General features: G+C 37.3%; 1 protein-coding gene across 1 annotated transcript in view; it reads right to left on the minus strand.

Annotated features, from left to right (window-relative positions):
- Positions 1–1,547: 1,547 nt before the first annotated feature.
- The window catches only part of LOC594463 (solute carrier family 13 member 5), a 30,073-nt gene continuing 5,269 nt past the window's right edge, over positions 1,548–26,351 (minus strand). The window contains exons 3-15 of the mRNA XM_030991920.1: positions 25,594–25,702; positions 19,260–19,525; positions 18,322–18,448; positions 16,662–16,822; positions 15,215–15,427; positions 13,261–13,380; positions 12,207–12,302; positions 10,816–10,932; positions 7,708–7,817; positions 6,309–6,424; positions 5,312–5,473; positions 4,565–4,702; positions 1,548–2,903 (exon numbers count right to left, since the gene is read on the minus strand). Of these exons, the coding sequence (XP_030847780.1) occupies positions 2,709–2,903; positions 4,565–4,702; positions 5,312–5,473; positions 6,309–6,424; positions 7,708–7,817; positions 10,816–10,932; positions 12,207–12,302; positions 13,261–13,380; positions 15,215–15,427; positions 16,662–16,822; positions 18,322–18,448; positions 19,260–19,525; positions 25,594–25,702 (1,930 nt within the window). The 3' untranslated portion in view covers positions 1,548–2,708. The remainder of the gene's footprint in view (positions 2,904–4,564; positions 4,703–5,311; positions 5,474–6,308; positions 6,425–7,707; positions 7,818–10,815; positions 10,933–12,206; positions 12,303–13,260; positions 13,381–15,214; positions 15,428–16,661; positions 16,823–18,321; positions 18,449–19,259; positions 19,526–25,593; positions 25,703–26,351) is intronic.

Here is a 26,351-nt window from a genome sequence, read left to right on the forward strand (position 1 = left end):
GTTGGGTAATGCAAGCCACCATGTTTGTCCTGTCTAGCAACATCTAATGTATGCAATTTTCATTCTGACTCCACATGCACGTATGTACAATGTACTTGACAAAGACGGATCATGCATTCTATTTGGTTACATTACAAAAATGGCCTATTTCCTTTATAACTCGAGTATAATTTGACAGGAGAACTGAAGTTCTCTCTATCTGTCTGAATATAAAAATAACAGTTTAAATGGAAAACATGAGAGTGGTGGGAAGCTCCAACAGAGCGCTGCAAAATTGAAGAAAAAAAAAATTTTAAATCCCCAAATCAACAACAAATAAACAATAAAAAATATCTTTAATACTATGGAAAATCTCAACAAAGTTTTTCGACACTGATACCAAATATTACCAGTATTCACATTTTATCCCAATCTAACAGTAGTCTGCATACAGTATATAAGTTAATTGCATATATTGCAAATTTTAAAGCATAAAATTTATGTAATCAATATATAAATATTAGATATAAGTATGCATGATCTTCTCTGTTAAAGGGAAAGTCCACCCCCAAAATAAGTTTGTTTTGATAGAGGCAGGATAATAAGAAAATCAGGTGAGTGAAAGTTTGAGCAAATTCTGAATGAAAATAAGAAAGTTATGAATTATTGAAGTTGTGATCAATCAAATACAAATTGGCAACTCTGTGACTTATTATACGAGCTCTCCTTCATTTGCTTTGTGCATAATATTCCATAAAATCATGTTTTCTTCGTTATTGATGACGGAATATATATTTGTTCCTTGCAGGGGGAGTATAGAAACATATTTGCAATTATTATATTTAGGGTGCATGTATGGTTGAAATTTTTCTTGAGGGAAAATGAAAATTTTAGATTTTTTTAGTACTGAGCAAATGGAATTTGAGCTCGCATGATACGTCATAGAGTTGCCAATTTGTGTTTGAATGATCACAACTTCAATAATTCATAACTTTCTTATTTTCATTCAGAATTTGCTCGAACTTTCACTCACCTGATTTTCTTATTATTCTGCCTCTATCGAAACAAACTTATTTTTGGGGTGGACTTTCCCTTTAAAGGAATATTTACAATACAAGAAAAAATATAAAAAATGATAAAAAAGTAAAATATCTATTTGAATGACATGAAGTAAAATGATGTATGAAAGAGCTGTGCTTTGCATTGTATACAGTAAAAGTTTCACTCCATTGAGAGTTTGCAAATTCTCATAGGTATGGATCATATTAGGTATTTAGAACAAATTGAGGGCAATCCACCTCCTTATACATTCTCACAACCAACCTTCAGCACCACCGTCCCTTGAATTCTAAGGGTGGTATTCTCAAAAGCGTACTAACTTTATTCCATGGTTCAATTCTCCGACTAAGTATGAAATGCCCAGTGTCCATATGAATATGTTTTTTAATAATTTAATCTGTCACTAAATAATAACATAGTTAATAAACAACAATATAACTATGAAATAATTATGTTATCATGGTAAATTAGAGACATATCAAATTATTCAAAAATATATTCATATGGACACTTGGTATTCCATACTTAGTCCGAGGATTAAACCATGGACTATTAAAGTTAATCCACTTTCGAGAATACCACCCTAAGAAAATTTTCAACATATTGAAAGTAAAGACGAAATCAAGGATCCTTTTCTACAAATATATCCCTCTTCAGAATGGTGAAAAGGAGGGGTATACCCAAATGCACATTCAGAATAATAAGTGAAACATTTTACATGGCCAAGCAAATGAAAAATATTGGAGAGGCAACCCCCTCCCTCCGCTCCTGTCTTTAATGGCGAAACCTTGTGTGGAAATTCTTGTCATAGTTGCATGTTGTTGGCCAAAATGCATTAGCATAGTTTTGCATTTGATATTAAAAGATAATAATAATCAAACAAAAATTATATCCACAGTATCCACCATTCATTTGATTATGATTCTGATAAAATTGCAATTTGGCATAGAAATGTCACACGGAGCACCGATTGGAAGCATCAAAATCACAAGGAATGTCGACCAATTATACATGATTATTCACATTCGCTACAAAATCACTCGATTCGGTAGACCACATTAATTGCACTTGCTATGTAATCAACTGTCCCTGGTAGTATTCCTAGAAAATTTGTAATGGGATTGTACAAATACTTCATGCTAAATCTATTACAATGTGTTTAAAAATAAAAGTTGTGTAGTATCCCTGCATTTCCATTGCACGTGCTAAGAAACGTAGTAAACTTGCCCCTTCCACGTCAATGCTCAAAGACACCTTTTTCCTCAGACTCCTGGGTAAGATATGAAGGCAAGTCACTGTTTCGAAGATGATCTTAAGAAGTTACGCCAGTTCTGTTTGACGATCAGCACGTCACTGTTTGATAGACATGGATGATCTTCAGGATACACAGGTGCCGTTTGGTGCGTCGTGTATAGAGCAAGGCTGGTGGGCTGTTGTACGATGCTTGTGCTCCTGCAACAATTTCCAACACTAAAAATTTCCAACACTAACAATTTCAATTTCCAACACCAACCTAATTCTTAACTTCAACCCTGGACCAAACACCCTACCTAACCCTTACCCTAAACCTAACCCAACACCCAATTGTAAACCTAACCCTAACCCTATACCTTTGACAAAGAAGAGAAATCGTCCCAGGAGGAAATCTCGGGTCACCGTTTCAACAACCTTTAGCATACGCAAGTTCCGTTTGGTGTGACGAGTCCAGGAAAGGTCGTAGTCATGGTATTGTTGGGTAGACAGACGGCCTGGTTGCCAGCCCAGGTGGGGTAGTTGAAGACGTCAAAGACCACGATGCCCATGGAGCTGATGAGGACGTTGACCACGATGATGCCGAGGACGTTCATCATGGAGCCAGCTCTCATCTGAGGGTGGATGATAAAAGACAGAACATAAAAAATGAAAACAAATATAGGCAAGACAACATCATCGATGGGCCCTCAAATTAGGGACAAATGAGGAAATTTACACTTTCAAAATATGTAAAAGATAGTCAGGGAATTACATCGATAAGCTCGTGGTCAAGTTGCCTATGTCTCCATGAGATTAATAGTTTGATATTCTTCAAATTTCTTTTTTTTTTCAGATTTTTTTCTCTGATTTCAATTTTTATTACAGGTAATTAACTAAGGAGTTCTCCTTTAAAGGGATCCGGTAACTTTGTCTCAGATTCTGAAACAAAATTCTGGATTTAGCTCATGATGCAATGATAATTATAAACCTTTAGGTCAGTCAGGATACCCATGACTTTTACATGCCGATCACCTGTCTGATTATCAAGATATTTATGATTGGAATTACAAATTTTGAAAACCGTTCGGCTGACGGTTTTCATAACACAACAGTCTATTGGGGAAAATGAGTATGGTAAAACCGGTCACTCAAAGATTTTTACTTTTTTGAGGCACTTCTTGATCATTTTGAAGCGCAATTTTTGTAGGGCTTCAATATTACACCATATCACAGACACTGATAACACGTAGGGCCGTGTATCTCAGATTTAACATTGTTAAACGATCCCTTTAAGGGATTCCACACGGAATGTCTATTATGCCTACTGCTTGCACTCTGTACTCGAGCTACAAAAACAAAGAATAGATGGCAACATCCTCCTGTCTCATCTTGTTTGCTATCAGGTTCCATTTGTTATCATAATGAGATAAGTCAAGCACATAGTTGGAGAGTTTGTTTGCTCTAATGTCTGACACCGAGTGCTTCATTATCACACTAACAATGATATTTGCTTTTGCGAAAAAAATGTTGCTATGCATGTACAAAGAAAATATTATGGTGCTTTGATCTTTCCTGTACACGCCCTAATGTTCAAATAATTACAATGAATGAAATTATCAGTAAATCAGTTATAATAATATACTTCAAACACGACTTTATAATCGATCAATGAATTATCAGTAAATTAATATTACCACAGAGAGGAGTGTGGGCTACATGTACATTATGTGTGAAGGGGATGAAAAAAAAATTGCCTCTTGAGATCGATATCAGCTCAAAAGATACAGCTAGATAGCATGTACATTGCAGTTTCAAGCAGATCATAGCACATTGTAATTAAGACTGAAGTGTAAATATTTAATTGGATTAAGTCTCATGTCATGTTTGAAGTACTATTTCTATTATTTGTATGAATATCGCTTTATATTTGTAAGTAGACTTTGAAATCAAGGTCATACAATGCCAAAACATCTTTTGCAGCCCAGTGTCATTAAAGCCACACTGCACTACTTATAGCTACTTGCTCCTTCTATATAACAAACGATGCATAATTGGTGACCATTGGTCCCCCATGATCCTCTTTTTCTGATGTTAATTGAGAGCTGAGTTGATGAGATAACCACCTGTCCAGTGACCTTGCAGGGGAGTCTAATCCCCCCTTCTCACTAGTATTGATGGGCTTTAAATAAGAAAATGCTGCAAAAACAGTTTTTAAAAGAATTGCAACAATGTTTAATTTTTTTTACAACTCTGTGAACTAGCTAAACTGTCCGATAAATATCCTGAAACTTACCATGTCCGGAACAGTGAGGGAGCCGTAGGCGAAAGCGATGGCGTTCGGGGGCGTGGCCACGGGCAACATGAATGCATAGGAACAGGAGATGGTGGCAGGCAACATGATATATAGGGGGTTGATGCATATACTTTCAGCCTGTACAATACAAAGGGATGGACAAGGATTGGTATTAGTTCTTGTTTAAAGCCCCACTGCACTACTTATAGCTACTTGCGCCCTCTATATAGCAAACAATGCCTAATCGGTGCCTGTTGGTCCCCCATGATCCCCCTGGCCAAACTAGTGCAGACCAGCTTTATTTTCGTAATGTAATCAATTTAATGCACAAACCTTTGAGAAGTGCCTTGTTACAAATTATTTCATTCACATGTTATGAATGATTGTATTTATTCTTCCATTGGAGTACATCCCTCTTTTATATTGTCTTACTATACTGGGGTGTGCAGGTGAACCACTACACCGGGGTTTCCCCCTACTCTTATACAAATAGTGCTGTGGGTTCTTAACGTGCAAAGATAGTGACTCTCCTCTACATGGGGCTTCCATTTAACGTCCTATTCGAGGGGTAATCTTAATGTGAGTTGTATAACAATGTGTTTTAGTACCTAAAAAGAACCACAGGAGGAAGTTTCCATTGACATCTTTAAAAGTACGGTCATTTTAAAATTTGCCTGAAAATGGACGAAAATACGTAAATCCAGATAAGCTGGCAATCTAATTCCACAAGGATGTCTTAATACTTACCAAAGCAGCAAGAATGGGGAGGAAGATCGTTGCCGTGGCAACGTTACTGGTGAACTCGGTGAAGAAGCAGATGATGACGGTGATGATTAGGACAAAGACCCACGGAGGCAAGAACTCTAACACCTTGAATTGGTCCGCTAACCATTGAGAGAGACCCGAGGCCTATAAGATAAAACATTACCAGTAAATACATAGAAAAGGTGCAAATCCAAGATATTTGTCTGATCTAGGCCTTGTAACATAAAAATCAATCCCATAAGCATTTTCACTGACCTATTTTTCTCATTTTTCTGCTCCTATTAAAACTAACTTACTATCACAGAGTACTTCTCCTTTAATACAGGAGCCATCAGTACTTGTAGGTAATAAGGCTATTTGGTAATACAGTGAAAGCTGGATAGAACTACTGGTCAGTTGAGACTAGAAAATCTGTCTATACAGACATGCTGCTAGTACAGGCTTTAATGGGAAACAATTTTCAAAGAAAACATAAAAGATGGTCATTGCAAACAGGTATAGTATGTAAGGTTTCCATAGAATATAATGTTCAAAGCATACACAAAATGATGGGCTTCCTAGGCAAGGGGTCGTAACAGACTGCTTGCTTTAGAGCAAGCTTCCAAAAGAAAACCTTTTCAAAGGAAACAAAGAAGATGGTCTTTATAGACAGGGGGTCATTCTATTAAAGGTGGATACTAGCCCGATATAGGGGGTGTTTCACGAAGACTAAGATCGACTTTGATCGACTAAGATTGAACTTAGCTATGGCAGGCCGCTCATGCCACTGTTTGCTCTCACCATTTACTGGCATTTGTCTCTCAAAGGATGTACAAATCATGGTCACAAATCTACAGAACTTATTGAAGGAAAAAATATTATCTGAAGTTCATAATCGAGAGATCAATGGTAAGAGCAACCAGTGGCATGAATGGCGTGCCATAGATAAGTCCAACTTAAAGTTGATCTTAGTCTTTGTGAAACACCTCCATGGTCTTACCTCTGTGCCATCAGCTAGTGCAAACCCTCCTCCAAGCAGGAGGATGACATTCCATGGCAACATCCTCTGAGTCGTCTTCCAGTCGAGGAGCGCATCCCGAGTTTTAGGCTTCTTATCTACAATTACATAAAAGAGTAATAATAATAATTATAGACAGGGGTGTAAACCAGATATAGAAGGATTCACTAGTTCTTGACAACATGACAACTTGACGACTAAATGATAATAATGTTTTTAGAGCGGTCATTCTTTAGTGTTCTTTATGAGGCTGAACATTACCAGCAGAAATGCAAAGGGTACTGGGAATCTACACTTACAGATGGCCCTCCAAAATTCAGAGGGATTCCCCAAACTTTGCTCATTGCTCCAGATATAGAGGGATCCACTAGTATTGAGAACATAATATCACATGCTCACAAATTGAAACAGACTATAGGAAACGGTACGATTTTGATGAAATTCAGATTGATTCAAGTTTAATAATTTCCAGGAATCATATTGAAATGTATTCTTAAAGAGACGATTCCAAAATATATGATTACTGTAATACTGGTAGTCTCATTTGTTTTTATGATGTTCTTTTGATATCTTACACATTATAAGTCTTTTTTTCTAGTTCTCATGGTCACTTTTCCTTATTATACTCTGAACAAGGTCATTATATTTGCCCTGATTTTGGCAGTACAAAATTTAAACTCATTCTGAAATATCACTTTGATTAAAAAGTTTTGCTTTAGAAGTTGAAATAATAAGCAAGCTGAATAAAACAATTGAATCCACCCTATGATACCATAATATCACATAGTATTTCCTAAATATATAACATGCAGTATCTGGCATATGCTTCTGACAAATGCTTCTGCCTCAATTGCTCTGGGCTTTATTTCATCATGGATAAAGCATCAGGGTCCGGGTTGCAAATGGGTTTATGTTAGGGTTAAGGTTAGGTAAAGTGTTTGGTCAACGGTTAAACTTTAAGCTAAGCGTTCTGTTACTCCGGGGGGGGGGGGGGGGGGGGGGGGTCATAAAGCTATGCGTAAAGCTACCCATGACTTTACAAATGACTTAAATATGAAGAGCTAAATGGGATTCTCAAATCCTGTTAATTGCATAAGCTAAAGTTGTAATATGCAGATGTAGATTAACCTCATCAATATTAACAAAACATTTTAATACAAAGTGTATTTTTGGCTACAATTCAATAGAGATTATCGGAAATACAGTCACACTTTGTTAAAATGTCAGGGAAAACTTTGGGTATCCCATTTGGCTCTTCATATTCAAACCATTTGTAAAGTCATTCGTAACTTTACGCACAGCTTCATGAAACACCCCCCCCCCCCCCCCCCCCCAGGATATTGAGGCTGGAACATTTGATGTACAACTGTATTAAACATACCATCTTCTTGTCTAAACCTCTTGAAGATCCTCATGAACCATGGAGGATAGGCCGGGAAAATAAAGAGACAGATGGAGATGAAAATAGCTGCAGTAGCATCAGAGAGATATCTATCAAAAGAGCACCCAAAAAAAGAATTTGTCATATTATCTTCACTTCAATTGAGATTCTATGGATTAAAGATGCGAAGTGTCCTTGTTTTATTTATAAAAGACTTAGGTAGCTTAGGGAAATGGAAGGGCATGAAAAAACGCATCCGGAAGGCTTAATGCATAGGAGTGGTCCAAATAGGGTTTTAACATGTAACAGCGAGACAATTTTGAATTTTTTAATTAGGACTTGTAAAATCAGCTGGTTACAGGTTTTGAAAATCAGTGACAACTTAAAAATTCACTTTCAACCAAAATCTTTTCTGAAAATAGTCATAGAATTTGTTTTAAATTGCTCCAAAACTTATTGAATATGAATCAGTTTGCAACAGAGAGAATACTGTATGAAAACACTAGAGCCAGTAAGTTAACCCTGGACTCAGACAACAGGAGATTTACACTTCATGCACATCACCTCATACTCCTTCTAAATTTTCAATTTTAAATGTTTTTCTTCTGGACCCCTGCATAATATACAGGTACATGTACAATGTATATTACCAGTATGGAGGTTTAAGGTTTCATAGTGGACATGTCAGGTACAATAGGATGCTTTTCAAACTACACTTGACCTGTATGAAAACACTAGAGCCAGTAAGTTAACCCTGGACTCAGACAACAGGAGATTTACACTTCATGCACATCACCTCATACTCCTTCTAAATTTTCAATTTTAAATGTTTTTCTTCTGGACCCCTGCATAATATACAGGTACATGTACAATGTATATTACCAGTATGGAGGTTTAAGGTTTCATAGTGGACATGTCAGGTACAATAGGATGCTTTTCAAACTACACTTAACCTGTATGAAAACACTAGAGCCAGTAAGTTAACCCTGGATTCAGACAATAGGAGATTTACACTTCATGCACATCACCTCATACTCCTTCTAAATTTTCAATTTTAAATGTTTTTCTTCTGGACCCCTGCATAATATACAGGTACATGTACAATGTATATTACCAGTATGGAGGTTTAAGGTTTCATAGTGGACATGTCAGGTACAATAGGATGCTTTTCAAACTACACTTGACCTGTATGAAAACACTAGAGCCAGTAAGTTAACCCTGGACTCAGACAACAGGAGATTTACACTTCATGCACATCACCTCATACTCCTTCTAAATTTTCAATTTTAAATGTTTTTCTTCTGGACCCCTGCATAATATACAGGTACATGTACAATGTATATTACCAGTATGGAGGTTTAAGGTTTCATAGTGGACATGTCAGGTACAATAGGATGCTTTTCAAACTATACTTGACCTTTGGCTTTGCATCTATACAATCAACCTTGTATAGGTATATTGAATGAAGACCTGGAACTTTGATCCGATATTTTATAATAATATTGACTCTTGCCCTATTATAACTTTGACTCCTGCCCCTATACTCCTTCCACTATTTTTAAAGATAAACTCCAGTACCGGTAAAAAAAAAATAATAATTCTCACAGAATCAAACGAAACTTACACTGAATGTTCAAGATTACAAATAAATGACATGTGCCAAACAATTTTGGAAGAAAATGTATACTGGCTGAGTAATGAGCATAGAAAGACAAGGAAATCAAGGTAGTACCCCGACACCATGTGTGTTGTCCCATATATAGCTTTCTATGGGAGTGCTTGTTACTTTACCAAGACTCGGTCAAATTTATTATGATTTTGATGACTCCAGAACCTTGCAGTGCACACCAATACTTACATGCTACATGATCAACCGTTTCTGATCCTTTCACAATGCAATCGCATTACCAGTACTAAAGTTTATCTTTAATAAAAGAGACCATCATGTGTGACTAATATTCAGGGTCAAGTTCATCTTCTCAAACTGTTTTCTCTGATTAATACCCCCACAGCATAGCTTATACTACACTACAATTGGGATGTCTGGTATTGGCAGTAAGCTACAATAAAATGATGGAGGGAACTGTTTTGAGCTCCGTGAATTGGACTTTGAACACAGATGTGTGCATGTCATAACAAGTTCAAGTTTAAAGGGAAAGTCCACCCCCAAAATAAGTTTGTTTCGATAGAGGCAGAATAATAAGAAAATCAGGTGAGTGAAAGTTTGAGCAAATTCTGAATGAAAAGAAAGTTATGAATTATTGAAGTTGTGATCAATCAAATACAAATTGGCAACTCTGTGACTTATTATACGAGCTCTCCTTCATTTGCGCTGTGCATAATATTCCATAAAATCATGTTTTCTTCGTTATTGATGACGGAATATATATTTGTTCCTTGCAGGGGGAGTATAGAAACATATTTGCAATTATTATATTTAGGGTGCATGTATGGTTGAAATTTTTCTTGAGGGAAAATGAAAATTTTAGATTTTTTTAGTACTGAGCAAATGGAAGTTGAGCTCGCATGATACGTCATAGAGTTGCCAATTTGTGTTTGATTGATCACAACTTCAAAAATCCTAACTTCCTTATTTTTAATCGGAATTTGCTCAAACTTTCACTGACTTGTTTCTCTCATTTTTCTACTCCTATTAAAACTAACTTAATTTCAGGGTGGACTTCCCCTTTAAGTTCAAGTTTTATTTGTCTTTCTTTCATAACACACATTACAAATGTGACATGAATATAACAAGTTGACAGAACATGGCGTTATATACAACAGAAAGATGAGGTGACCTTGGTTGAAAGCAAGGCTTGCGGAATTAAGGTCCCTCATGAGTAGCTTATGAGTATGTCCTAAATGAACAAACTCTTCAGATAAGAATACTGCATACATTAAAGTGCTTACAAACTAACTAAAGAACTGAGAAAAATATAAACATAAATAAGTATAATAAAATCTACTGACTTCTAAAAAATGGCTATAAAAAAGAGAAGCAGGAAAATACTACGAGCAACAGGACATACATAATTGCACAATTAGAGCAGGATTTATTACTAATTGTACATAAAAGAAAAATACTGAGAAATAAAGACAGTTACGTACCCTGGAACTGGGAAGAGGCCGGCCCAGCCAGCGAATCCAGGAATAAATGTTGGGTTTCTAAATATCCAGAGCATGGCCAAGACAATGAAGTGACACACCACTGCAATCTGACCCCACCTAGAAGATATAATCAATGGACAGGATGAATTATCAGTATTATAAGTCATTATTATCATCAACATCATTATCGTCATCATCACTATCAAAATCATCATCGTCATTATCACCATCATCGTCGTCGTCGTCGTCGTCAGCATCATCATCATCATCATCATCATCATCATCGTCATCATTGTCATCATCATCATCATCATCATCATCATTCAATATCATCATTATTATCACCATCATCATCATCATCATCATCGTCATCATCATCATCATCATTCATTATCATCACCAACATTATCATCATTCACTATCATCATCATCATCATCATCATCATCACCATCATCACCATCAGCATCATCATCATCATCACCATCATCACCATCACCATCATCATCACCATCATCACCATCATCATCACCATCATCATCATCACCATCATTATCATCTCACCATCATCACCATCATCATCAACAACATCATCATCACCATCATCATCACCATCATCACCACCATCATCACCATCATCATCATCACCATCATCATCACCATCATCATCACCACCATTCTCATCCTCCTCCTCCTCATCATCATCAACCAATCAATCATTATTAACATCAATATCATCACATCCTAACGAGTTGAGTACTTGTATAGCAACATGAGAGACCAAACATCAAAATCATTATCGGTAGAACAAAACAAAATGACTTTTACATTACACCTAGTGATACGAAACACAGCTATTAATTGTGACCAGTAGAACCAGCAGTTGTCTTGTCATAATTATAAGGTACACCAACAAACACAAATCACAGAGATTTTCAAGCAATAAATCTGAGGGCAATTTGAATAATTATTGTGGCATATTGTCTATAAATAGTGTATTTTGATTATACGATACAGCTATATGTAACTGCAATCTTTGCACATTTCAATACGAGAGCATTAGCCTATTAAAAACGCCCCCTGCTTGTTTGCTTGAAAGTCTTTGCAAACATGATGTACCAGTCCATGTACATGTAGGTTTTAATATATATGTATATGGAAGGTTATCTTTTAGAAATTGTGGTGGGAGTTAAATCCCAAATGCACAACTTATAGCTACTTGCGCCCTCTATATAGCAAACAATGCCCAATCGGTGCCTGTTGGTCCCCCATGATCCTCTTTTTCTTATGATAATTGAGAGCTGGTTTGAGGAGATAACCACCTGTCAGTAACCTTGCAGGGAGGTCTAATCCCCCCTGGCCAAACTAGTACAGATGGGCTTTAAGTACTTACGTCCATGCTCCAAGTTTTCGATACTCCCGCTTGATTACCTCCCTAGCAGACTTCTCCTCCTCATCGGTCTGTTCATCGGTAGTACCAGTTTCCCGTCTGAAATAAAAGTAGGATGAAAGGTGTTATGGTACTGGTATCCCCTCTAAAAACTAAGATTAATATCACCATCATCCCTATCATCACTACTAGTCTCCTTCTCCTTCCCCCTCTCCTCCTTCTCCTTCTCAAACATCTTCTTTTTCTTGTTCTTCTCCTCCCCTTCCTCCTCCTCCTCTTCCCTCTTCTTCTTCTCTTTATTTTTCTTCCTTATTTCCATTCACTATCACCAAAACCATCATCACCAACACTATCATCATCATCATCATCATCATCATCTTTATCATCATCATGATCATCACCATCATCATCATCATCATCATCATCAACATCATCATCATCATCATTATCATCATCATCATCTCCTCCACCACCACCACCACCACCACCACTATCATCATTTTCATCATCATCATCATCACCATCATCACCCTCACCACCACCACCACCACCATCACCATCACCATCATCATCATCACCATCATCATCACCATCATCACCGTCACCATCACCACCACCAGCACCACCACCATCATCATCATCATCATCATCATCATCATCACCACCACCACCACCACCACCACCACCACCACCATCATCATCATCATCATTATTTAATCACCACCACCACCACCGTCACCATCACCACCATCACCACCACAACCACCACCACCATCACCACCACCACCATCATCATCATCATCATCATCATCATCATCATCACCACCACCACCACCACCACCACCACCACCACCATCATCATCATCATCATCATTTTAATCACCACCACCACCACCACCGTCACCACCATCACCACCACAACCACCACCACCATCACCACCACCACCATCATCATCATCATCATCATCACTGCTGCCGCCACCACCACCACCACCACCATCACCATCATCATCATCATCATTTTAATCACCACTATGATCATTGCATCCAACCTTACCTAAATCCAATGAAGATGACTTGAAGCCACAACCAGCACAGTACGAGGTTAATTATGGTACCAGGAATAGAAAACAGCATCCAGCTGGCGAATGTTACGCCGGCTTCGTCTCCATACAACCTACAAAAACAAAAGACCATGGCAAAGGTATTAAGAGGAGAAAGACCCACACAGTGGCGTATATATGAAGAGTGAGAGAGGAAGAGAGGGAAGAGGAAGGAATAGAGAGAGTTAGAGGGAGGGGAAAGAGAGATATAGAGAGAGAGAGATATATATATATAGAGAGAGAGAGATAGGAGAGGAGGAAAGAACAGAGAGAGATAGCAAAGAGGTAGGGAAAGAGAGAGAGAGAGAGAGAGAGAGAGAGAGATGTAAGAAGATGGAGAGGGAGAGACAGAACAAGAAATGGAGGGAGAGAGAAAAGAGACAGAGGATAGTGAGGGAAGAGAAAGGATGAAAGAGATACAGAGAGAGGGGAAAAGAGAAATGGAAATGGGAGAGAAAGGGGGAGAGGAGTGTAAAGACAGGACAGGTGGAAAGAGGTTGGAGAGGAAAAAGGAAGAGATGGAGAAAAAGAAAGGAAGAGATGAAGTGGCAAAGAAAAAAAAAGATTTGGACACAAAAGAAAAGATTTTACTATTATACAGTGCATACAGAAAAGTACACCCAACTTTGCCAGATTTGCCAGTTATAACCTGTATGACTTTGAATGATATCACTGCCATAAATGACTGTGCAGCAGCCTTTTCAAAAAGTGTTGTCAATTAAAACCCTCATGTACCAGCAATGAATGTGGGCCAAAAGCTCTTACAGAATGTTGTTTCAGTCCTAAAACAATTACTGACATATTCCCATTGACTTTGTGCATTAATTAGAATAGAAAGGGTAATGACGTCTTCCTCTCATTTACAATGCAGTAAAATCTCGACAGTTCACATCACATCAAGTTACGACTGTAGTTTGACATGGTAGCACAATAGGAGCTCCAATGACACTTTAAGGTCTCCTGTTCCTTTACGATGTTGACAAATATTGATAAAGGAGAGGACACAAGGGGTGTAAACCCTTTGTTCTCCCGACCTTTGATTTTGCTCTTTGTTACGTGATGTGATGAACAGTCACTACCAATTCAGATGATACACACAGGTACATGTACCAATTAAATTATTTATACCCCTTGTAAATTTAATTTTCTTTGTGTGTGTGCTTTTAGTAACTTAAGAATGAAAAGTGGACTGGATAAATCAGGCCTTGGGTGAATTTTTTTAGATGTAAGCTTTTAATATGTCACGTTCTCAAGAAACAGTAATCGGCACAAATCAATTTTTCACGTACGGTACTTACAAAAATAGAAAACTTGGTAAGGGTATGAATAATTTAGTTGTTAATTGTACGTTAGTAAACTAAGATTTATTTGTAATTCATACAATAAATTCTTTCAAGGGGAGGCCAATCTGACGGCTCCATGCATGCCGCCCCATCAAGTATTAATCTTTTTCTTGACAGTAAGACATATACTACTGATGCAAAACAAATACAGACATAGGTAGAAAATGTTCTTTAGAGTACTTCTGATTGCACAGACAGTGTACACAGGGTAGGCATGTTTGTCTTTACAATGTCACAAAATTATTTAAATATTATGCTGTTCTTGCTAAAATTTTGATGAAAAGACAAACAGCTTCCTCATCATATAGTTGTATGTAATCACTGGTGGATGGTAGGGGAGGGGTACAACCTTAACCCCTTTTAAAACCAATGTTGCTTTAATACCTTGAATATAAAGCACAAATACTGTGACCCCAAACATATTTTGACCATAATTTCAATTATGCAACCTCAAAATGCATCCAATAATTTTTCATTTTTTGCTTGTCATAATGTTTTTTAATTGAACACCCCCCCTACCCCTCCCCTTTTAACAAAAATCTGGATTTGCCCCATATATACTCACTCGTCCACCACTCCGCTGAGTACCACGTTAGGTCCCGTTCCTGTCAGGGTAGCGGTGCCCCCGATGTTGGCAGCGTAGGCCACGCAGAGCAGCAACCCTTTACACAGCTTTCTCTCCTCATTGCTCATGGCGTCGTAGTCGACCTGATCGCTTGGCTCCTCTGTGAAGTCCACACCTTCAGCCTCTGTATTTACATCTACTGATTGCACGTCACTGGGTGGGGATGAAATTCATAGAATGGTATTGAGGATGGTGATTTTTGTTCCACTGTTTTCTTCAGGTGTTACCTCCTTACGCATATGTATATATGTCACATTATATTTTTGAAAGAACAATTCTAACAAATATTCTCCACATCTTCAGCCTCTGTATTTACATCTATTGATTGCACGTCACTGGGTAGGGATGAAATTCATAGAATGGTATTGAGGATGGTGATTTTTTTTTCCAGTTTTCTTCAGGTTTTAACTACATACGCATATGTATATATGTCACATTATATTTTTGAAAGAACAGTTTTAACAAATATTTTCCACATCTTCAGCCTCTGTATTTACATCTATTGATTGCACGTCACTGGGTGGGGATGAAATTCATAGAATGGTATTGAGGATGGTGATTTTTGTTCCACTGTTTTCTTCAGGTGTTACCTCCTGACGCATATGTATATATGTCACATTATATTTTTGAAAGAACAATTCTAACAAATATTCTCCACATCTTCAGCCTCTGTATTTACATCTATTGATTGCACGTCACTGGGTGGGGATGAAATTCATAGAATTGGTTTGAGGATGGGGATTTTTTTTCCACTGTTTTCTTCAGGTTTAAACTCCGTACGCATATATATGTCACATTATATTTTTGAAAGAACAGTTCTAAAAAAAAAATTCCACATCTTCAGCCTCTGCGTTTACATCTATTGATTGTACATCACTGGGTAGGGATAAAATTCATAGAATAGTATTGAGGATGGTGATTTTTTTTTCCAGTTTTCTTCAGGTTTTAACTACTTACGCATATGTATATATGTCACATTATATTTTTGAAAGAACAGTTTTAACAAATATTTTCCACATCTTCAGCCTCTGCAATTACATCTATTGATTGCACGTAACTGGTTAGGGATGAAATTCATAGAATGGTATCGAGGATGGTGATTTATTTCCACTGTTTTCTCCGGGGCTTTAACTCCTTACACACATTTATATGTCAAATTATTTTTCTGAAAGAACAGTTTTAACAAATATTTTCCACATATTTTGAAAATTTCCTGGTTAATGATCCTGCAAAAAATGTTACCCAACCTGTAGTTGAAATGACAGTACATTGATGAAATGACAGTACATTGGGTCAAATGCAAGTCCCAAATAAAGGAATCTGATTGGTTAAAAGATGAGGTGGTTGCAAGAAGCCCAAGATCAGATGAAGGCAGAAGCTCACTCACATTTCATTCAGCTGCATCTTGCCATCCTCTTCGCCACTCGTATCCATAGCAGTGTTGATGTGACCATTGAATGCAGTCTCATCAACATTCACTCCAATCTCTTTCGTGGGTTCCTCAAGGTTCACAGTTGCTTCAGTTTGGGCCTCCCTTTTCTTCTTTTGCTATTGAACAAGAAGATAAAAAGTATAGTGAAACCTGTATTAAAAGACCAGAAAAGCAGTTTTTATAGATAGTTGGGGCCCATTGCACAAAACTTACCATTGATGGTAACTTTGCCATCAATGGTAACTACCATGGAAACCTTGTTTTTGATTGGCTGTTGAGCCCTGTTACCATGGTAGTTGCCATTGATGGCAAAGTTACCATCAATGCCGTGGTAAGTTTTATGCAACAGGTCCCAGGTCTTTCTGTGCAGACTCCTTTTGAACGCATTTCGATGACAAACAATATTCAAGGGAAACAAAAATTGTGGTCTTTATAGATGGGTGGTCTTTAAGTTCAGGCTCCTTTTGCATATGTTTCAATTACAAACAATAGTGAAGGGAACTGAGCAGAAAATGTGGTTTTTATAAACAAGTGATCTTTCTATGTACATGTGGTCACTAAAGCAGCTTTCAATATATGTATATTTTCACTTGCAGATTTCCAGATCTACTGAATTGAATCATTTTTTCATGAGAAACTGGCTAAAGTGATGAAAGTAAATTGTTCGGACCTGTGAAATATTTACAAATGAGCAATGTTAAAGGTACTATGTCCCTTTTGCAGCCAACCTCAAATTCTGTAGAACTTTGCAGGAATTATGAATATGTCATTTATGTCCTATCTGTGAAATTTAAACGTTAACAGTGTCCTCATATTCAAATTATGCAAGGAAACCCGTTTACTTGCTAGACTTCACTGTCAGACACTATTGAGTGACTGACTGGCTTTTTTTCTTCTTTGGTAATAACATACATGAAAATAGTTGTAAAGGGTACATGAGCATTTGTCTACATCAATAACCCACTTCTTGTGACGGCCAAGATTAAACTGATTGAATCTTTGCGCAGCATAAAACGTATGACCTTTCGGTACAATTGTCTGAAAATCAAGACTATTACTTTTGGGCTCTATAGCCCTAAAGTCGTTTTGACAACTAATAGTCGTTATTTTCCCACTTGAAGACATTTTCAAGCCCCACCTTTTTTAGGGAAGTTCTAAATTAGTATTATCTTTCAAATGCAGTTGGAATTTAACTTTTTCATTTTTTTGGCCTGCAAATGGGACGTAGTACCTTTAAGCTCACTAAAACCAAAACTTGCATTTTCACAATATATGTAAACATGTGTTAACCTATTGTCTCTTGAATTCTCTTATTCCCATAGACTTAACACAGCAACCACCTGGTTCCAGCAAGCATTGGGTTAATAATTTATTATACTCATATCAGGGTGACTATTTTTATTTATTAACCTTTCTTTGCTCATAACTCGGCTGTTATAAATTCATTAAGTAAATAATTTGGCAGATATCATATAAAGTGCTTTATAGAGACAGTAATTTGTATAGAGCACTATATAAATCCTTATTATTATCACTACTACCGGTATGTGCCTGTAATACTGATTGACTTTTGAATGGTACCGTAAAGAGATGATGACATGACATTAAAACTCACAGCTTTCCTTTGATCTAAAAGTTGCATAACGACGGACTGAGCGATAGGAACCATCATGGCTGTGGTAGCTGTATTACTGATCCACATCGACAGGAACGCTGTCACCAACATAAACCCAAACATCAACCTGTATACAGAGAGGGTAAAAGAAAGGGAGAGGGAGGAGAGGAAGAGGAAGAGGGGGAGGGAGAGGGAGAGGAAGAGGAAGAGGGGGAGGGAGAGGGAGAGGAAGAGGAAGAGGGGGAGGGGAGGGGGAGGGAGAGGGAGGGGAGGGGAGGGGGAGAGGGGGGAGGGGGAGAGAGAGAGAGAGAGTGAAAGGGGGAGAAGGAGAGGGAGGAGGGTAAGAGAAAGGGAGATGGAGTGGGAGAGGGAGAGGGAGAGGGGGAGGGAGAGGAAGAGGAAGAGGGGTAGGGAGAGGGAGAGGAAGAGGAAGAGGGGTAGGGAGAGGGAGAGGAAGAGGGAGAGGGAGAGGAAGAGGGGGAGGGAGAGGGAAAGGGAGAGGAAGAGAGAGAGGGAGGGGAGAGGGAGATAGTGAGTGTGTGTGTGTGTGTGTGAGAGAGAGAGAGAGAGAGAGAGAGAGAGATAGACAGACAGAGGCAGATAGAGGGAGGAGCATTTGGGGAGGGGGAAGAAGGAGGGGGAAGGAGGGGGAAGAAGGCGGGGAAGAAGGAGGGGGAGAAGGGGGGAGAGAAAACAGTGAGGGAAAGGCCCGAGTTTTATTTTAAACCAGTCACAAGTATACACAGAGTGATACAGAGACCACTGTAACTTTAGCTCGATATAGCAAACTTTCAGGTTGTACCAAAAAACACACAAACAAAAATATAGAATATATATATATCCTCAGGGGACATTGGAAAGGTTCTTGGAAAGGTTCTTTTCAGCACATTCAATGCAAACTTCGGTATCAAAGTCTAAAAGAATAAAAAAACTCTTACCATCTTAGCTTGGAACCCATCAGAAGCAGCACGCCCAGAGCAAACCTCCGATGGACCATCCAGTGCTCGACGGCCACCGCGACGATGAGCCCGCCGACGAACAGGAAGTTGGTGTCCTTGAGGTAGTTCCTGCAGACGTCGTCAGAGTCCTGGACACCAAGCAGCGGGTAGAGGACGACGGGGAGGAGGGAGGTGACGGCCAGGGGTAGGATCTCCAGGATCCAGTAGACCGCCATGATGATGATGACGAAGGCACCCCTCGAAGGCTGCAAAATATGGAGAGGATATTCTTAGCCTGATTATTGTAAAATAATACATGTGTTACAGCGTGAAACATTCACAACCAGTAATCAACAATCATTTTCATAGCAAGTGCCTTTGATATTTTAAAGGGAGTGTGTCTTGGCAAATACTGGTTAACGCCCTCTACGTCTTCTTTTGGACAACTGCACATGAACGAATGGACTTGATTAACGGTAGTCAGCGACTTAATCTCTACATTATCAGTGTTTACGAAACAGACTCTCACGCTTCGGTTTCGCGTCATCCGTAGTCATATTATAACCAATTGGCCTCGAGTCAGGCTACAGGAAAGAAACGTAGTCTCGTCAGGCTACACTCCATTTATAAAAAGATCTGCTGTTACCCTAGTTGTGACTCAGTGACATGAAATAAGTTTGTTTTTAATCTGAACCACTTCAGATATATTTCAGGCACATGAAAGTTTCTGATTTTAAAGTAAGGAATTCTGGGGAAGCTTAGAAACAATTTGTAATCGAAACGACATTAGGAGCACTTCGAATTGGCTGAATCTGTAAATGTCACTGTGACGTAGTGCCAGACAACTTCCCATTTGTTCTGAAGAAGCAAAATGGCTGAAATGTATGAATTTGGAGGGTCTGTTCTTTTTAGAGGACCTTTAGTAGCATGCTATAATTAAAAATAAGAAGGTTATGAATTATTGAAGGTGTGATCAATCAGATAAAAATTGGCAAATTTGTGACGTATCTTGGAAGACCCCCTTCTATTTGTTCTGTACTAAAAAATATATATATTGAAAAAATACTCTCTTCAGACATATTTCAATTATACATGCACCTTAAATGTAAGTATTGCAAATATGTTTTTAAAGAACCCCTGTATGAAACGAATATATATATATATAGATAGATATATTCCTTCATCAATAACTAAGAAAATGAAAGTTTAAGACATTTTTTTTTAACAGAGAAAAATAGGAGATAACCTAGCCATATATACGTCACAGTGTTGCCAACTTGTGTTTCACTGATGACAACTTCAAAAATTCATAACTTTTTTATGTTTAATTGGATATTGCTCAAACTTTCATTACTTTTTCTCTCTCTTTCTTTCTGCTTTTATTTAAACCAACTTAATATCAGGATGGACTTCCTGTTTAATCGGGAACCGGAAACTGTAAAAAGTTCAAGAGCCTGCCACTCATACATCCTAAAAAATTCACCTGACACATGTTGCGAACCTCACTATAGGGTTATAGTCAGGTTGATAAAAGATTTGACACCCCCCCCCCCTCAAAAAAAAGTGCCTCAAAAGGTTATTCAACAGTATCCTGATATACCCATCTTAGAGATACGATTTTGGTGTATATACCTATGTTTTGAGGGTCAAAAAGTCTATTCATACCACTTACAATGGATTATGGTCATCAGGAAACCTGGAAATCCAAGATGGCATCCAAAATAGCCACCAGTCTCCTAACACTAACCTGAAGTGAGTTACTACTTACGATAAAGCTGTAATTAGCTATATTAAACATATGTCTTAGAGATCAGGAGACCCACTGCTATGCTTAAAACTATCATAAAGGTTTAGAGAAGAATTATACTCAAAACAATACAAAAGATGGCCGCCATTTTGTAATCCAATGTGGCTGCTAGAAAGTGAAATCAGCCATAAATTGTGATATATTCATCTAAGAGATGTAGTTTGATGTAGTTTGATGTAGGTTTTGGGCCAACTGTTTGAAATGTAAATGACGACCTGTAAACCTGCGAATCAAAGATGGTGTCCAAAAAGGTCGTCAGCTAGTCTCCTATAAATAACCGGAAATAATTACTATTTACAGTAAAGCTGTAGATATTAAAGTATATTAAAAAGTATGTTTAAGACATGTCGGTTTTTAGCAGACCGGTAGTGGGCAGGTCCAAGCTATTTGGATTGTGACGTACGGGACATTTAGAGACTTTAAACAAGAAATAACAACAGATGAAATTATTTATATGGCTATCTTTTGGTATGAGTCTGTGGCTATTATGGGCTAGTTCATTTGTGGAAAGTTTTAGTTCTGACCAATTTTTTAATTAATTTTAAATGTAATTAATGTGCTGCGTGACGTACGGGACGCTGTGGTCCCGTACGTCAAAATAATTTGAAAGCACTCTTGAGGAGCATGCAAAGTCCCCCCCCCCCCCCAGGCCATATAAGTATGATACAGGGTTGAAATAGTAGCTTAAGTATGACAATAGCATGTGGGTGATGAAATTACATGTTGAATCCTGCTGGTACTAATTTTGTTGACATTTTTACCAAATAATTGTAATTGATGAGACAGAAATGGTAACCTTTTTTTTCAGTCTCTCTTTATAAATACATTTCTCCCATGTGCCTCCTGCCTCCAATCTTTCCTTCCTTCCTCCCTCCCCCCCCCCCCCCCCCCCCCTCTCTAATTATTCTATCTTCTCTTTTTTGCTTTGCTATTTCTTTGTATTTGATTTGCTCTAAGCTTTCTATTCACTAACTGTTGGAGATTGACATTTAATTTAGTAAGGTACATATTTGCTTGAACTTTCAAAGTTTGTGCCATAAAAGTTTGTTTCTTTAATTCAGAAATCCATTTTCTGTTAAAGCTCCCCGAGATACACCCTCTCTATGTCAAGAAAGATGAAAACGAACGTAATATTTCTGAAGTAAACATTATGCATGTTTTAATTCATTTATTCTATTCTACATCTGAAGTAGTGTCAGTACTCAGTAGCCTACCATACAGGGACTTGGCTTAAAAATCACACAGTTTTGTTCATAATAAATTTGAAGATTATCTTAAAGTGACTCAGTAACATTGTTGAAGGTTGATTAAAAAAACTGTGTGACTTGTGTATACATGAAATGTTACTTATCATATTCTTGCTACTGTACTAACCATCTAACATGCAAAAATTCCTGAACAAATTCTCAACCCCAAATATATCTATGGTTTTCTTTGAAGGCATCACTGTGCAACATCCTCTAGTAGTATTTTCCCAATTTTCTTTTAATTTTCCCAACCGTTTTTTTCCATGAAAAAAAAAAAAAAAGTCTTAAGAGAGGCTTTTAAAAATCTTTCAACACTTCAAGGTCTGGAATGGTATATAGAGCCAATTCATTGCTTTGTGAAAATTTACATTCACCTAAATTGTAATTGAATTGTAATCATATAGTTGGGAGAATTAAGGAATCGATCAGATCAGTTTTTCCCACTTGTTATCATTAATAGTGGTCTGTTTTTCACTCAAACTTTCAGATTATCTTGAATTGTACATCTATCATTGAAGTCACTACCCGGCTTAGCACCATTTTCTCTCATCTGAACAATGTTACCAAGTCCCTTTAAGACCATATGGAAAAGTAAATGCCCTGATAATTCATACCACTTTTCTGACGGTACGTTTGTTGCAAATGCATAACCAAGTGATATATCTCAAGTAATCTGAAACATAAATTATGATTGAATTGTTGAGGAAACACCAGAAACAGACAAAGTAATCAAATTCAAACATATATATGAGTGTATCTGACAAAAAAAAGACAAAACCTTGATGCAAATTGAATGATAACAGGTGAATGTTAATAGTGATCAGATCTTAATACTGTCAATTCACTGAAAAGTCTCCAAAAAAATTGGCTCAATCACTATGCTTGCTAGCTTCACTTGTTCAAAATATTTGTGTTGGTTAATGCTATAAATTAGTAGTCATGCTAATTAATTTGTATTAATGGTTGCAAACATATTAAAAGATGTGGTACATGGAGGCCAATGTCTGCTCACTCTGCTGGCCTGTCTCCCGTCCCCACTGCCCTCTTAAACCCAGGCCCATAACAAGCATTTTCCTGCTGAAATACATGATCACTATGGCCCATATTCTACTAAAATTTAAAATCTAATATAAGCCTTTGTTCAATATCAGGTTTAACAAAGGAAATCCGATATAGTCAATGCATGGATATTTAAAAAATTGAAGCGCATACATGCGATTCTCTGGCATGTACAAAATTAAGACTCAATAAAATGTATTGATGTGCGCACTGAGATGTGCACTGTACTTTGTGGCTGCACTTCATGATATCATTCAATAAAGCAAATGGCAACCTCCATGACTGTGCAACACTTGGCATTTTGATCGGGTTTGTTGCTTCTTTTTCTACTTTATATTCATTTTGCCTACCTGTTTTTTCTAAAAACGATAATCATGTCTTGAAGTTTTTTCATGAGTTACAATGTATATGCACTCGCAGACAATAATCATTTGGATATCATCGAAACAGAAATGAAATCCTGAACTTGTTTTTTCAGATGGCTAGGAAAGAATGCATAAAAAGGAAAGGAAATTCTTCACGCCTCATAAACACTGGAGGAAGTGAGGAAGACCTCAGATAAGAAGGGAAACCAAAGAGCTAGGTGTAAACACAAGAAGACCTAAAAAAAAAGATGTTGTATTGCCCTTTGCGACCGAACCCAAAATCTTGAAATCTACGGTCGGCTGTTTAAGAATTTATTTTTATTTTACCGTTTTCTAGAGAAAAAAAATATTAAAGCATTCAAAACTGAAAAATATCAGCCCAAAGAGGAAGAAGAAAAAAAAATTAAAAAAAAAAAAAAAAAAGAAGATTTCTTTTATTGCAATAAAACGTCTTTTTATTTGGGCCTAAGGTCAAGATGGATTTTAGATGCAGAAGGGTAAAGCTTTCTGCCCCTGTTGCTCTTTCTAATATTTCAGCTGTCTGGAGCAAAAATAATGTTGCCCTTCTGCCTATGAACAGACTACTTAGACTTTAAAAGAGGCCAAAAATGGGTGTAAGAGCCCCTCCAGATCTTTGTTTTTACGATTTTTGAGTTCACATTTACATTTGAAATTTAATCTGTATTCTTTCTGGTATATCATGTTTACTATTCACCATGTAATGATGTTTTCATGTATATGTATGTTTTTATGTATTTTTATGTTATGCAGGGCCCCCAAGTATAACAGTATTTTAACTACTGATGGGGCTACCCTGTTGAAATAAAACAAAATGTATAAATAAATAATGAATTCAACATTGTAATCATCATAACAAAGAGAATATCATAAATTTTGCTTGTAATAGGCATTTCCTTGAGTTTGAATTGGTACTTGATATCGACACCTTTTCTTCTCAACTGCGTAACAATCAATGTAAATAAGGGAGCAATTATCGTTTGGGTAATGAGATAACACACACACACATAATGGCCTTTGATCCACATTCATTTGTTCAGCCCAAACGTGGTACTTTAAAAGGCGATTTTGACAACACTTTTTAAAGACCCTGGTACTCAGTCACCCATTCCAGAAATATAATAAATAGGGTATCATTGGACAGAAAATAAGTTACTCTTCATCATGAAATAGATTTCAAAGTCATATTGGTTATGACTTTTTAATTAGGAGCGACCAAAATTGGGTCCACTTTTGTTTTAATACGCATTGTATAATGCTAAAAACAATTATTGTTTTAATGTAATAATGAATGACATTTCAACTATCACAATGCTCACAAAATAATTAAACTATCGGCAACTAAATTCAACAAAAACATGCATAAAAATTAGTTAACAAGCTTATCGAAAATAAGCAACAACATTCAGAAAATGGATGAATGAGTAGGTACAACAAGCTTTAAAGGCATCGGTTAACAATGTTAAATCTGAGATGCATGGCCCTACACGTTATCAGTGTTTGTGATATGGTGTAATATTGAAGCCCTAAACAAATTGTGCTTCAAAAGAATCATAAAGTGCCTCAAAAAAGTAAAAATCTTTGAGTGGCCAGTTTTACCACACTCACTTTCCCCAATAGACTGTAGTGTTACAAAAACTGTTAGGAAAACAAATTTTTAATTTCGATTTCCAATCATATACATGTATACCTTGATAATCAGACAGGCGATCAGCTTATAAAAGTCATGGGGTTTATAATTATGATTGCAGCAAGAGTTAAATCCAGGATTTTGTTTCAGAATCTGAGACAAAGCTACCCAATCCCTTTAAAAAGGGAAAAATATGAACTCAACTCACCCCATCTCCAATGACTACAACGAGAGGAAGGCATAGCAAAGGGGTTGCTATGAGTATAATGGTCTTCCGATAGGCCCATAGGACGGTCAGGAGATTTACATTATAACTTCTGCGGGAAGAAAAGAAATAGATAATAATAATAGCAATAGTGGGTTCTTGTATAGCGCTCATGTCTGTCAGACTTGACACTCCAGGCGCTCGACAATTACTACCCCGGCTTTAGATGGCTGCCATTACCGAGCTCTAGCATTTGAAAGAATTAATTCCTGCCACGTAACATTTACATCACCTGGGTCGGGTGTGGCAAATGTAGATTAATGTCTTGCTAAAGAACATTGGTGCTGCAGCAGAACTGCGGACCTTGTGATCCACAGTCCGGTGAGACCTATCCACTCGACCAAGACATCTCAAAACAACAAAAAAGTTGCCAGATATGATTTTTTTTTTTATACCAGTAGTTTAGGTAGATTCTAAAAGAGCAGATTCTCAGCTTTAAAATGATATATAGCTCATCACGATTGGGTTTCCCTAACTAATTGAAAAGGAAGGAGACTGTTCAGTTACAAAGAATGTTACTTTAGAGAAAAAGGCATTTAAAGTATGTAGTTGATTTATGCACTCTCAGTCTCTGACTCCCAAGATATTGTGTAAAGTGAAAAAACGGGCTTAGATCTTTATAGAATTTCATGTGAAGCGGTTATCAGATTGTCCTGCAAATTGGCAAACCATCCAGATCTTTACTTTGTCAAGGTTTCAAT

The sequence above is a fragment of the Strongylocentrotus purpuratus genome, unplaced genomic scaffold, assembly GCF_000002235.5.
Source record: "Strongylocentrotus purpuratus isolate Spur 01 unplaced genomic scaffold, Spur_5.0 spur5_scaffold_2, whole genome shotgun sequence".
Taxonomy (NCBI): Eukaryota; Metazoa; Echinodermata; class Echinoidea; order Camarodonta; family Strongylocentrotidae; genus Strongylocentrotus; species Strongylocentrotus purpuratus.